Consider the following 15,398-nt stretch of genomic DNA (forward strand, 5'->3'; position numbering starts at 1 on the left):
GCTCAAACTGAAGATATGGTTGCCATTTAAGTCATATTTTGAATAATTAAGATACTATGCAATCATAGTAAGCTTTTTCATGAAGATGTGATGGAAAAGAAGGTTTAAAGGCTTTATTACAGTAACTGGTGATTTTGCAGGATGTACCTTAACCTTGGTGGTTGCATGGTGGAACAGTGGTTAGCACTGTCATTTGCATGTTCTCATGTCTCATGTCATGGGTTCTTTCTGGGTACTCCAGCTTCTTCCCACAGTCCACAGACATGCAGTATAATAGGTTAATTGATATCTCTAAATTACCCGTGGGTATGAATGTGAGTGTGAGTGGTTCTTTGTCTCTTTATGTCAGCCCTGCTATGAACTGGTGACTTGTCCACCTCTTGCCCAAATGTCAGCTGGGATAGGCTCTTTATCAGTTGAATCAATTTGCACATTCATGTGCGATGTTGATGATTTAACTTTTCACCCTAAAGTCACATGTGCGACTATAAGAGCAACATTTAAATGTCACTATCGTAACAAACATTTAAATTTTCTTTATTTTGTGGTGCATCTTTTGCTGTTTGCTTTCACTACTTTGTATGTATTGAACACAGCCAGCCTACCTCTGATGGCAACTAAAGGCTAACAACTGGTAGCAAATTTCTCAAAATGGTTGCTGATAGCAATCTGGCAACTGCTACTGTTAAACTCTGATGTAGTTTTTCAAGACAAAAGTATATCAGATTGACAAGAAACGGATAATAACCAGTTCTCATCTTCTATGAAATCACAAGTTATCAAGGTTCATGTGAAATGGTTGAATAAAATGCTATATGAACTACATACACACTAATACATCTGCCTGTTATGAGAAATAGCTCACTTATATAGACAAACTTTCAAAGCATCTTTCAGGTTATTGTTTTGGTTATACAGCACATTAGCTGCTCAGTCTCAGCACTCATCACTCAGCACATCCATTGCAGGGACCAGGGAACATTATGTTTTGGGGAGTGTTTTACCAGCCAATAAGTCCCTGCTTGGGGGGTAATACTTTGCAAAACTACAGAAAATTGGGAGTTGGTGTTGAATCACTGAACATTTCAGATCGAGCTCTAGCAGCACAATTTTTTGTACAATTGCAGCTACAAGCCAGTTTCTTTATTCATTGTGCTTGACACATCAACATGGGGTTATACAAGACAGTGACAAATGGGTCGACACTATATGTCATCAATTTTGTTATACAACCACAAAAATGTAGTGTAAAAACAGCTGTCAGTGGATTAATTTGCTTAGTTTTTGCAGGTCTTTAGGCTGTTCCTTTTCAAGGAACTAAAAGTTTTGGATGCTTTGAGTGAAAATGCCGCTAAAGTTAGCAACCAGCTAAAGAAAGTGGAGGCTTTAGTGGTCCACAAATCTGCAATATTTTTAGTAAGTTGTTCCAAACCAAACTAGAAACCAAACTGAATATTGGACTTGCATCCATTTTATTTTCCTTTTTGTAGATTTGTTTAGTCCCCAAGTGATCCTAAGTAATGAAAGACTGTGTTTAGCAGACACTTGCCCAACCGGTCTTTTCCTAGTTTGGGTTTGAATTGCTAACCATCTAGCCCCAAGTATTACTGCCATCTGTTTCAAATTGTTCCTTGTCACCAGCAGCCATGGTGGACGCAGCAGCAGCCGAACAGTTCCTGGATGCCAATCCGCAGTTCGCCAAGCAGTACTACGACATCAATTTTCGGCCTAAGGTTATCTCAGACCTGCTGGACAACAACCGGAAGGCGGCGGTGGACGTCAGCAAGTTCCATGACCTGACAATGGTGGAGGAGAGCGAGGTCCTCTTCGACTTGATGCGGGACATCCAGGATAACCTGAACATGGAGAAGTCTGTCTTCAACCTCATGAGACATCTCAGCTTCATGATGAGGGCCGACCGTATGAGCCTCTTCATGTACCGTCAGAGGAATGGAGTGGCCGAGCTGGCAACCAGGTTACTGGAGATTTTTTTTTAAAGTTTAAGAAGTTACGTTCTTTCAGTTTTAATAATGAACAAGGAATGTGATCACTAAACAGAGATTATTTATTGGTGTCACAAATATAAAGATTTCTGTGCTGTGAAAGGAATATATGACTGCACACATATTTGCATGATAGTCCCACAGAAACAAACAGGCTTGGGAAACTAAATACTTTGGAATCATTTTCAGCCAAATTTTCACAGAATCATACTGAGTGAATGAACACAGATTTACAGTTTTTCAGCAGCACAGGGCTAGTACAGGTCCAGACACTCACATTTGCTGCTTTATTGAATAAAGAGATATTGCTGCTTTTGTTACTCTTTATATTAAAGGACCAGTGTGTAGGATTAAGTGGAACTAGCAGTGAGCTTGTACCACAACACCTTTTCAGTACGGCGGAGTTTATATACACGACTCTGCTATTTGGGTAACAACTGTGCCACACCCACCAAACGAGAGAAAATGTATCTCAAAGCACGTTTTGCCTGCCATTCTGAGGAAACATCCCGTTCAACCAGGAAACCAAAGCAAAGTGGGGTACACCATTTTCAGACTTAACATGCCTCAGGGCAACACTGTTGCACAAAGGATGTCGATGAAGTTGTTGATCCTTCACTCCATTCACAAGTTTTGTTGTGGATGGAGGGTTGAGTTACACTGTTTAGGCAATGATTGCATGTGCTCACATTAGCTGGTTCTGCTGTGGGGGATTTGGTCTTCAGGCTATGAAAACAGTATACTGTGTTTTGTGTTTGGTTATATGTGTTTCCTTTGCCAGCTTTGCAATTCACATTATAAACATTACAGAAAGTGTTTTCTGTGTTGAAGTTTAACCACACTTGTGACCGTTTCTGGCCTGGTATTTCCCTGACTGTCTCACTCTGCTCTGTAACTGATCGAGCTGCTCTCACTCTCTCTCTGTAAGCCACATTTGCTCCCGGGTATCAAAACTTGGCACCAATTCATCAAATACGGTACTTGGTAGTACTGATGGAATTCTGTTGGTACTTTTAAAAGTATAGAGTTTGGATACAACCCTACTTATGAATATTTTATTCCAATCCTGCTATATTCTGCCATTTTGAGCCACTTAAATATTACACACTGGTCCTTTAATGCCTCAACTTGGCTGCGTTTGCAATGTATTCACCTCACTCAAAGGCTCACTAATCTCTTATGTTACTGAGTTTTGTCCTGAACTGTTTGAATTAAAAATGTAAAAAAAAAATCAACCTGCTGTAGTTGCAGGACATGTCCTAATATTCTTCTTAATCTTTACCTCCAGGTTATTTAATGTCCATAAAGATGCATCATTTGATGAATGCCTGGTGCAGCCTGACAGTGAGATTGTGTACCCGCTGGATATCGGCATTGTGGGCCATGTGGCGTCCAGCAAGAAGATGGTCAATATTCCTGATGTGACTGAGGTAGATATACATGACTATTGTTTGTTTCTGTGTTTAATCTTCATGAGTAACTTGGTACTTCTTTTGTCATTGTTTTGATGTGAGAGGGACAGTAAAAGTCACTTTTATCTCATGACTTTTTCTTTTCTGATGGCATTTGCTGTAATTATTTAAATTAATTTATCTTATATTTTTGACTTTTTTTGATTTTGTTTTTGCTATAAAGCACTTTGTAACCTTGTTTTCAGAGGTGCTACATAAATATTTATTTATTAGACACATAAATAGTGAATTGCGGCAAACATATTTCTACCAGTTCTTTTTATCCCTCACTTAGACTTCCTTTTCCATATATTATAAACATTAAATACAATAACATCCACAATAGCATCTAGAAAAACAAAGCCAAGAAACAAACAAGCCTTCGTTGGTTGTGTCTACATGATCATATCTTCATTAGTCTGAAGTTTACTTTTATCTGGTCCAAATGGGTGCATAAATGAGTATATTTGCAAAAACAGATAAACAACATTTTTAAAATGAACAAACCAACGCCAGTTTGACTGATATTAGATCTGTCATGATTAATTGAATAATCGATTATTAATTGCCAACTATTTTGATAATTGATTGATTGCTATATGGTATTTTTTACTGGTATTTTTTTAAAGAAAAAAAACAAAAAATTCTCCGATTTCAGCATCTTAAATGTGAATATTTTGCTTTCTTTAGTCCTCTATGACAGTAAACTGAATATCTTTATGCTGTTGGCAAAACAAGACGTTTGAGGACATCACTTTGAGTTATGGGAAACATTGACTGACATTTTTCACCACCAATTCCTAGGTGCAGTCCTAATTCATATCCTCCTGAGTGCACAATAAACAGTATAATTCATGGAAAGTTTATGAAAATATATACAAAGTTGAGATATCTTATGAAACAACTCAACACCCATTTTATTTATATTCCATGAGTGCGCCTAAAAAACATGATTTAGATAAATAAATAAAAACTGAGATGTATGCTTTTGCAAATGAGCCCTCATATCTGAAAATGTCAGTTCTACCTGTTGATTTCCACAAAATCCTTCCACAATTCTAAACCTGATTGGTCATGTAATTGAACAGCACAGATCCATGGCCAGAGAGGAAAAAAAATGAAAGTAAAAATCACTTAAAAAAAACAGGCAAAAGCAAGGCAAAACATTGAATTACAAATGTTGCTTATTGCTCAGAAAATACCCAAATCCGTTGTTGCTCTGCCTCTGTTTGACCACCAGATGGCGACAGGACACCACAGTGTCCCTTACTCTAAATCCCTCCAACCAAAGCCAGCTCAATCTCATTACAGCCAATACATTTGACATTTGAAAATGGCTGGCAAGCTCACAGTATCCCCATGTACATTTTAAGTTTGTCATGCAGATGCACCAACTTCAGTAACACCCCCTCCTTCCTGCACAAACTGTGACTGTGACATTTACAGTTAATAAGGCAGCATCCCACTCCACATAACTGATGGATTACAAGCTTTCCTCTGTATCAGTTCAATCACGTCCTTTCATGGGAGATTAGAAACCTCAGCTGCTGCTGTATGAACAAAACACACCCAGGCTGATTGTTCTCTGTTTGGTTCTGCTGCCCGGTCGGCCGGTTGCATCTTCAGTGTGAGCATCCACAGAACAAACATCATCACAGTGTTCTAAACCTCTGTCTGTCACGCTGCCGCAGCCTCACACAAACAGATGAAAGCATGATGGGAAATGTGGCAACTGGAACGATATCAAAGCCTCCAAGCCTCGTCTCCCCAGTCGCAGCAAAGGAACAGCTAATGTTTCTATATAATTGGTTGGCTTTATGATGCTAATGCATTGAGGATGGCCTTTCATAGTAATGTAGAGACAGGGAATCACTGCAGCTCTGTGCTCTATTTCCATCCCAGTCCAATCCAGTGCAGGCCAGTCAACCAGTCAGGATTCTTGTAGGTGGAATTTGGGGATTATATGTCACTGGGATTATATAGTAAACAACAGCTGGCTTCATTCCCCTGTGTTCTATCTATGCCTCCTTCAAAGTGAATTTAATTATCACATAATTTACAGAGTAGTAACTGTTATTTGAGATGTAGTTACTAAACTACTTGTGTGCATGAGAGGAACGTGGCGTGTCAGTGGGGGAGGCTGCAGATGAAGCCGGTTAATCTGTCCTGAATTAGAGCGATCCCAGATTACTCCCAGAGGTCACACAGGCCCTGAGCCTTTTTCACAGACTCAGCACTATAACACACCTTTAATCTATTCTGTTACGCTCTATTGTTTCCATTTTTTTCTTTAGTGGAGCAGGAAATCCACTTGTGTCCTAATCCACAAAGCAAATTAGCTGAGTCTGTTTGCAGACTTTATATTAAATTATTGTATTTATTTATTTGGATAATGTTTAAGTATTTGTTATTTTTTAAACATTCAATATTGTGCACTTGCAGTTTCTTATTTCACTGCTCAGTTTACTATGGGTATTAACAAATTGATGTATAGATATAAAATCGTTTAATCTCTTTTTACCCCTTGTTCAATAGTCACAATCAAAGGCATTTATTTGTCACATGCATTTTTGACGAGTACAACAGCAGAAAAATGAGATTGCCTGTATATATTGCATGTATATATATATACAGGACAAAGTAACAGAATATCAATATAGCAAAATAAAATGATAATAGAGCTATATACAGGGAAACAATAAAAAAGAAAATGAAAGAAAGGTAAGATGATGATAATAATAATTATTATTATTATTATTATAATAACAATAATAATAATAAGTTGTTATTATTATTATTATTATTATCATTATTATTATTATTATTAGTTGTAGTAGTAGTAGTAGTAGTAGTAGTAGTAGTAGTAGTATGGCTCCCCTAGGGGGGGTGTAGAGCCACTGCAGGGTCAGGTGTGGATGACCAGATGAGAAATACAGAGTGAGACAAAGTTAAATGAATATGATCTACGTAGGAGAAATAAACAACCAAGAGTTTGCTGATGCTATCATGCTGACCTTTGTTTTATTAAAATTCAACTTGAGTCCTCTTCTGAAGGGGGGCATGCCAGAAAAACATTTAGGGACCACTGGGCAGTTAAGTAATGAGGTGCAAGTTAAGTTAAAAACTGAAACAATCTTTTCAAAGAAAACCCCAGAGTTATAAATATATAATTTGTATTTTTTTTCCCATTTATCAAAATATAACAGTACAGTACAGCACAGCTCAGGTTATGCTTATAAAGTGTAGAGCTGCTGGGCAAAGGTCAAGGCAAAGCTTGAGCTAATAACAAGCAGGATGAAGACTTCTCTGGGCTTTAGGGGGTCAAAGGTCATCCAATAACAAGCTGTCAAGACTGCCCAGATCTTTGCAGCAGGTTCATGTTTAAGCTGCGTAAGGCTGCAGTTGAATCAGCTACTGTGTGTGCACTGATCCAAGATTTTTCACTTCATTTCCTGCTCTACTGCTACGTATCAGAAAAACAACAACTTCAGACACACAAGGGATGATTGACTTAAAAAAAAAAGTTTATTTATACAGGGGCAAGTATGTAGCATAAAATAATGACACACACAACAGTATTTAGTGATGAAGCTAATTTGCCATGCCTGCCTTGCTGGGCCTTTAACTCTGTTAAGCCTGACATATCACATCTATATAATCTGAATTAGTTGATATAACATACATATTATGATAGTCAATAAATTGTTCTTCTGAAAATTGATTAAATAGACAATTATTAGCACATGCTCACTCACACATGTTCCAACAATGGCAGCAGCTGTTATCAATCTATTTGTGTAACTGTGGATTGATCTGAGGCACCTGCCCGATGAGAGGAGCATGAAACAGAAAGCAGAGTGCTGTGTAGCTGACCCAAAAATGCAGATCACAAAACAAAATCAGTTCAAATGTATACACACAACAAAGGTACAAAAACTTACAAAAACACAGGAGGGTCAAAACTAGGGGTGGGAATCTCACTGACTGAGACGATTCGATACGTATCTCGATACATGTTCAACGATACAGTATATTTTATAAATCTTTAAGTGGCCAACGATTCGGTTCGATACGATTCAGCTCTGTCACGATACGATACAATACGATGCAATACAAGACAATGTGATGCGCAGTCTTTACATTTTGATTCAACTAATGCTACATTTGTAGAGTGCTGTTAGTGTCAAAAAATCCTGATAGTTTTACTAAATATATTAACAGTAGAGACAGAGAGAAGGAGACATTACAGTGGTGTTTATATCTTATTATGAGTCTCATGTGTAAATGAGATGAGATAAATGAGAAACTGTTTAAAATATCAGTATTTTTGCAGCAAGATGATCTGCTGCTCTGTTTCATATGAAGAGTGTTGTGGTGTGTTTTGTACTGAAAATCTGTACTCAAGTACAAGTACTATTACATTGCTAAAATATTACTCAATTACAAGTAAAAGTACTAGTGTTAGAAAAATACTTAAGTAAAAATACAAAGTATTTGTCAAAGTATTAGTTACTTTTAACCGATGATGTCATCTTCACCTCTCCAGACTAGGGCTCTAAATTTTCTGTGTTTTGCTTTACCAATAGTTATAATCATTAATAATTGATTTGATACAAAATAAGTGTTTTTCCCCTCATTTTGATTGGCTCATTTTTTTTGTTTGTTTGTTTGTTTTTTGTCTTTTTTTTTTCTCTCATTTCCAGTTTTTATTTCCTTATTCAGCAAATGTCTCCAGCAGACAAAACAAAGCTAGATGAGGTGCAGTTACTGCCACAACTATTGATTAAATATCCATGAATACATTTTTAACTGGTTAAATTCTTAATGAAAAATCAATTATCAGTATTAATCAAATATCAGTCATTAAATATACTTTTTTTTGTTTTGTTTTGTTTTTTGTCCATATGTCCTGGTTTTCATTGGCTTTTTTGCTACCAAATCACTTTATTGGCTACTAAAATGTAGATAAAAGGTCTGGATATTAATTCAAATTGTACTCAGTACTCAACTATGATTTTAAAAGTAACTAATTAGATTACATGGCATAATGAATACTTAAGTACAAGTAAAAGTACAGACTTGAAAATGTACTCATAAAAGTACAAGTACCCCAACAAACTACTTAATTACAGTAATTTGAGTAGACCATTTGTAATTAATTACTTCCACCCCTGGGTTTGGATCAGTGTGGAGGAACAGTGAAGTGTTACCTGCTCTCACAGTGACATGACGTCTCTGTGGGTCAGACTCGTGTCTCTGTTCTCTGCTGTCAGACACGTTTTACATAAATGATCTGCAGCAACGTTTCTCATCTTTCTTATAAAACACAAACTTAGTCTACACTTGAGCGTTATTAAAGTTTGGTGGTGCGACACGGTACAATGTCACTTCTGTCGCTGTTTTCAGCGCCATCTGTTAAGAGCAAATGAGGAGAGGGAGGAGGGAGCACTTGTTTTGTGAGCGGGTGTCCAGTTGGGTTGTGAAGATAATGTTACCGGTCATGCCAGTCGTCAGCTCTCGCATTATTTTAGAGATGAAAACTGTAAAGCCTCAGGCAACCGACTCCTAGTCTCGCGATAGCGATCCACAGCTCTACAATCGATTCATCTAAGGATTTGTGGCTGATTACTATCGATTGCAGAGTCTGCTAACGATACAGCCGTATCTCTCGCCTGTAAAACCGGATATCTGGTCATATCGGTTTATCGTTCCCAACCCTCGTCAAAACCAGTGGCCAAAGAAAAACAAAAGAATCCACAAAAAGGCAAAACACAAAAACAATCCAAGAAAACAAGAGTCAGGTCCAACAAGAAGGCTTACCAGAGGGGTGTACTACGAAGCGAGATTAATGGGAGCTATGTTGAGTCTAAAGCCAGGATTTTCAGTGTTACGAAGGTGGCTCTCTTTTAACCTGGATGGATCACCATGGTAACTTATACTAAACTCATAACCTGTTAAGGAGCAGGTTATGTTCAGATTCAGATTAAATCGTCTGTAAAACGTGCTGTTCTTTAACTAATTATTGTCCTAACAAGGTTGTTTATGAGCGATATAGCTTTTAAACTGAGGAAAGACATTAAAAATGAAAAGTTGTTGAGCTGTATGTTCGTTATATCACCAAACAAATCCATATAATGTAAAATTGTAACAGCAGCACAAACTGTATGTATTGCGCTGTCATGGTAACCTCTGTTTGGTGATGCAGAGTCATTTTTCCCGTTTGCTCCAGATCATATTAACACTTTAAATTGACATGGTATATCATCCACACACTAAAATAATGATGAAGCAACTACAGATACTTTGAATACTTTTTACTGTTATCTGTTTTGTCTCTGTGATTTTGCAGCTCAGATCACTGATTAGAAAATTCATCATCATTTATCACAGCCAATCTTAAATCAGTTACACTCATTTTACGTTGGTTTGGTCGAAAACTTCAGTGATCTCCACATCTCTGTCATCATAGGACAGTGTCAGACAGACTTCATCATGTTTGAATCTGCTGTATGGAGTTTTATTGTTTAATGTGCAGTTTTCATGTTAGAATAAACGGCAGCATTAAGACCACATTTAGTCGATCAGTCATTTTCTAACAGCATTCTTCTTCTACTGCTTTATATGCAGTGTTGCTTTTTGCCGTAATGTATTTTGTATATTTTCCACAGCTCATAATTATAACAACTTGATGATTTTGACTTAAGTAAGTGGCTCGCGAAGAGGCAAATAATGCAACAAACGCCCCTTTCATGTGAGCGCGCACAGAGTCTGAAGATGAAACCTGGATTAACAAAGTGAGTTGATAACCACCATCGTGATACCCGTTATCTCTGATTGCGGTTTTAGGCTTTGTCGATCCAGATCATGCAGAGAAAGCCTGGCTGTGTTGAGCTTGCTTCGTAGTACACCCCTCAGTACTACAAAATAAAACAGGAATTAACCAACAGAAATCCCAAAACCATGACATGCTGTTTGCTTCCACATATTTACATGTTTCTTGTGTAAATAGGCAGCAAAAGAACTTGTTGCAGTATAAGCATTAACACTCTTCCCTACAGCCATATAGTATATATATAGCCACAGGGCTCCATTAACCTGGATGACTGGACTGGGAGCTCCCAGTGAGCATCACGAGGCTGGGACCAACCACCGGGACAACAAAGGGGTGTACTACTACGTCCTATGATGACAGAGACGTGGAGATCACAGAAGTTTTTGTGGTCTCAGATGCATTTACAGACGCCTCCATTCAATTAGCTCCAATGCAGCGGCAACAGAGCATCACAATGACAGAGAAATGGCATCCGGTAGCAAGTGACCGGCAGCCTTCACAGCACAAACTGCAGCACAGACTTCCCGTAAGCCCAAAAAGAAGAGGGTAATATCCACTGAAGCCCATCTAGCCAAACGGGAATTGAACTGATAACATGCGAAGAGTAGAGTAAACATTGGTGGTGCATTCGAGTCATGGAGGAAGCTTTGCTCTGTTTTGAAGCTCCAAAACCATGCACATGTGGCTTTCTTCCTGTTGGACAGGTAAGAAAACATTACAACACAGCATGTGAAAGAGTTGTGTTTGTAAATAATTTGATATTGTGAATTTCGTCATTGTGTTACCTCAGGGTAGCGTTCTTGCTAATGCAGCCAAACTGCACTGTAACTAACAATATACTGTCTTGAGTGGATAATCTCGGCTAATTCTCCGGATTCTCAAATTGATTTGGTTCTTATTTGAAAATTTCTTTGTCAGCTAAAGTTACAAAGTAAATGCAGGATCAATGAAGCAATTAGCTTGTTTGCATTAATGCTTGTTATTCCTGTAAATGTGACTTACTATCTGAATGGGTATGTTAGTTGGCTTGTTTGTTGTTTGCTATTTTTTTTGGTCCTACTGACAATAAAAAAAACAAACTGGACCAAAAATATGAGCTCCATAGCGGTAACTTAGCCACGCTGCATGGATCTGGTGTTGGTTCTATTCTAACGTTTAAATGTGATTCTAATTTATTTTCCATCATTCTGAATATTGATGTATTTTCTTTTCAGCTACTTTAAGTTCTTATCACAAGGAGCAAACCCAGACAGCACGCACACGTCTTGCCGACGTCGGCACGATGAATAAAGTTGTATCGCCGCAACGTCATATGGAGAGTGTTTGCTCATTGGGAAGATGTCGCCGAGACGTCGGCATTTGATCAAAAATTCTCTCCAGACAATAGGTACGTTCGAGATGAACTGCGCCTCGCCTGAAGAGTAGACGAGATCAGGAGGCTGCAGCAGGAGGTGGAGACGAAAGTCTGCAGTCAAGTCGGACAGTTTTCAACAGACTTAGGACAGAATAGAGGAGGAGACACGAACATCCTGTTAGATCACCTGTAGGTTACCTGGGGGGTGTACTACGAAGCAAGCTCAACACAGCCAGGCTTTCTTTGCATGATCTGGATTGACAAAGCCTAAAACCGCACTCAGAGACTCCAGCATTAAGTATTACAATTACACAGAAAATTTGTATTTTTATACAACACATGGTGTTTGTTGTCAAAATTAAGAGCCAAACAGAGCCTGTAAGCTTGTCAGTCAGGTGACAGCCAGGCGTTTGCAGTCGGTGGAGAGCAGCTGTGGCGCCTGGCTCTACAAACTGTGGCTGCCTCGATCTTGTGAGGTTATTGTTGCCCACATGTGCATGACGTCAAGACAGAACAGATAAAAATATACAGGTGGCCGGTCGGGAGACGCATACGGACAGCATGGTCTGTAATGCTGGCAGACTTATGAGCCTGCAAGAGGGAGAAAAAAAGATAAAACACATGAGCCCAGGTTGTTCAATTAACTTATACTATACAATACTATACCCATACTTCACAAATAAACATGTACAAATAGACACACCAAGGAAGGAAAACGTCGCTGTGCCTTTTTTCCTGGCCGCTGTCTGATCTTACAGAGCCACCGTAGTTGATAAGAGACCTGGAGCTAATAGTATTAGCCCTATGCTCTTTAGCTATTAAACATATTAAAAAACACCACAACAAGACCTCCAAATAACCCATGCTTAATACAGTGTCACAGGCAACACTGTATGAAGCACCAGCAGAAAGCATGACTTGAAAATATGAACCACAAAAAGTTTGCGTGTATTATTTTGCGGTGCGGTCTGACAGCCCCAGCTTGACCACGGATAGCTGCTGAACTCCGGCCAGCTCTACAGGAGAGGCGGAGGGGGGGTGACTGGAGGGACATGACAGAAACAACTGGAGTCTGTTGTGTTTTCCAGAGACGCTGCACTAAACTCAGACACACCTACGTAAGGTGGATATTAACTTCACTTACAGTGCAAACACACCAACAATAGTCCATAACCAGTACTGGTATGAGAAAATGTTACACCGAGCCATATTTACAAATAGAGCAGAGCTGAGCTTCCCTTCATTAGCTGCCAGTTAACCGCTAAAGTTAGCTCCACAGCTGTAAAAACACTGAAGCCCACCAGCTACTAACAGCTAATGCTAACTAACGTTACCTGACCCTTTCACAAATTCAACACTGATTTGTTGTCCAGATGGAGATTGTTCACGTGCTGGAAAGAAGTATGGCTACCTAGCAATGGCTAAATTAAGTTAGTTGATACATTTGCTGGTCAGATCTGTGACTTATAAGCAACTAACGTTTGCTAAGCTAGCTAGCTAGCCTGTTAGGAGTTGGCATCTGGGCTCTTCACCTGTGCTAGCATACCCAGTCATGGCTTAACAACTTATGTTGCTAAATCCCGACTTATCTTGCTAACCCTGCATGTCATATTTATAAAACAGCTATTTTTTATATATTTACTTTAAGTGAGCTTACCTGAAGACCAGTTCCGTTGGCACCAATTGGATAACGTGTAATGTATCGATCCATAGCCGACCTATCGCTGACTTTGAAATGGAGCACATAAACCCGCTCTCTGGCAAACCATGTCCCTGCTATGGGCCGATGCCTCTCAGATGCATTTACAGACGTCAGGAGTAGAATGCTGATGCATGATCTGAGACCGACGTCGGCGAGACATATGTGTGCTATCTGGGAATGTGTTTGCAACAAATCAAATTCAAGGCTATAAATTACGCTCTGTATTGGCTCCTCTACTCAGTCTCCTTTTCTGTGGATTATGTGCCACTGTAATTTCATTTCATTGAATTTCATCTGCCTAAATTTCTCTTTTCTGCTAATATGACACACATGCTAATACTTCATAGATTTCTGCTGATGTATAGTCAAGTAATGAATTCAATTACGGTTTCACTTGCAATTTGTGTAGGTTATAATTCTTTGTTTTCTATTCCGTCTAACTAGTTCACTAAATGTTTGCGTTAGCATGCAGCAAATTCAGCTGTGCTCATGCTGAAAGCTAAACCAGCCATTGATAAAGCTGACCAGCAAGCCAGTCCCATCTCATATGAATATATCATGCAAGAAGTGATTAGTTCAACATAAATAACCCTACGTCATATTGTGCTGGCCAAAAAGCTAATAATAATGTTATATTAACCTTGTCATAATACAATTTATAATAAATATAACATTTATCAAACAGTAAAAACAGTATAACTTTACTTACCTCATCTATCAATATGATGCCGGTCAATCTCATGCAGTGACGTCGCTGTTTTGATTGATACTCACACCCACAGAGCATGCGCACGACCGTGAGAGCGAGCTACAATGCTGACTGCATGTCACTTAACTGCCGCTAGGGTCGCTAATGAGAAATATTTTTGGAATCTTATCTAATGCCCCTTTAAGTCAGCTAACTTAGCTACATGGTTATCAAAGCTAGCAGCAATAAGGCTAGGTATCAGAACTCAATACTTAAGGTATTGATCAAAATAACCCGGTACTGAGTAGTATCCAAACGTTTCCAGTGAAAGGATATAATCTAGAAAAATATGACAATGATTTTGTTAACATTCAATCACCACAAGTGTTCAATTTAAGATCGTGATTGGCTCACTATACCACAGCTAGAGCTAGTGGCCACAAAAGCAAAAGAAAAAGACTGTAGTTAACTACTTTATTGGTATTGGTATCACTTTAAGGGTACTGGTACTGGTTTGACACTCAGCAGTTAGCTACTTTAGCAACAAGTAAATTTATCTTTCCACAAGGAAATTCCATAAAACCTCAGTACTGTGTTCCGTGTCCATCTCTGGCTGCTACTGGGCCAGGTTCTGTTGAATGTTAACAGCAGCTAAGTTAGCAGAAACTCAGTAAATCATCCAGGATTGAAGCTCAGCAGCTGGAGGACATCAAGGGGATAAACAGAGAGCATTTTCTCTACAGAACATGATCCATTATCCCCTAAATCAGTGAATCAGTCATTAAGTTGTGCTCAGTGGCGTAACTGGGCTGTATTCCACATGGGTTTTGAGGTCAAAGGGGCCTGACATTGGTGTAAACTTATTGTTTTATTCTTCAGCTCCGTTTTATATATTCACACACGTTTGTTTTGTCTCTGCTCCAAACCATGGATGTATTATGGTCTAAATGCACACCACCGTCAGAGCGTCTTGTTCCCATGACAACTGACCGGAGAAAGACACATGGCGCATCATGTTTATGGGCTTCAACTGTGGCTGTGGCCACACCAAGCAGCTGGAGCGGATCCAGGTTCGGTCACGTTCAGATTACCGGTAGTGTCGGTTCTTGTGACAACCCTAGTCTCAAGTCTGAGATCATGATAGCGCCGTGTTACAGCAGACAGTGCTTTTTACCTGCTGTGGCCGTGCTGCTGCTCGGACCCGTGTCGTCACTGGCCTGGCTGCTCCCACCACGACAGAAGAGATCTGTCAGTTTCGTGCATTTGGCCACATTCTCAATTAACTTTTTTTTCTTTTTTGCCCTACGCTTATCTGCACCACACATCTCTTTTTCTGGTGGCTTCTTTCTTTTCAGCATCTTTGCAAAT

General features: G+C 39.1%; 1 protein-coding gene across 1 annotated transcript in view; it reads left to right on the forward strand.

Moving 5' to 3' along the window:
* pde6a (phosphodiesterase 6A, cGMP-specific, rod, alpha) overlaps window positions 1-15,398 on the forward strand; it is a 78,242-nt gene that overhangs the window by 546 nt on the left and 62,298 nt on the right. The window contains exons 2-3 of the mRNA XM_084719827.1: window positions 1,645-1,975; window positions 3,292-3,433. Of these exons, the coding sequence (XP_084575953.1) occupies window positions 1,647-1,975; window positions 3,292-3,433 (471 nt within the window). The 5' untranslated portion in view covers window positions 1,645-1,646. The remainder of the gene's footprint in view (window positions 1-1,644; window positions 1,976-3,291; window positions 3,434-15,398) is intronic.

The sequence above is a fragment of the Lutjanus erythropterus genome, chromosome 5 (assembly GCF_056507025.1).
Source record: "Lutjanus erythropterus isolate fLutEry1 chromosome 5, fLutEry1.hap2, whole genome shotgun sequence".
In the NCBI taxonomy this organism is placed as follows: Eukaryota; Metazoa; Chordata; class Actinopteri; order Lutjaniformes; family Lutjanidae; genus Lutjanus; species Lutjanus erythropterus.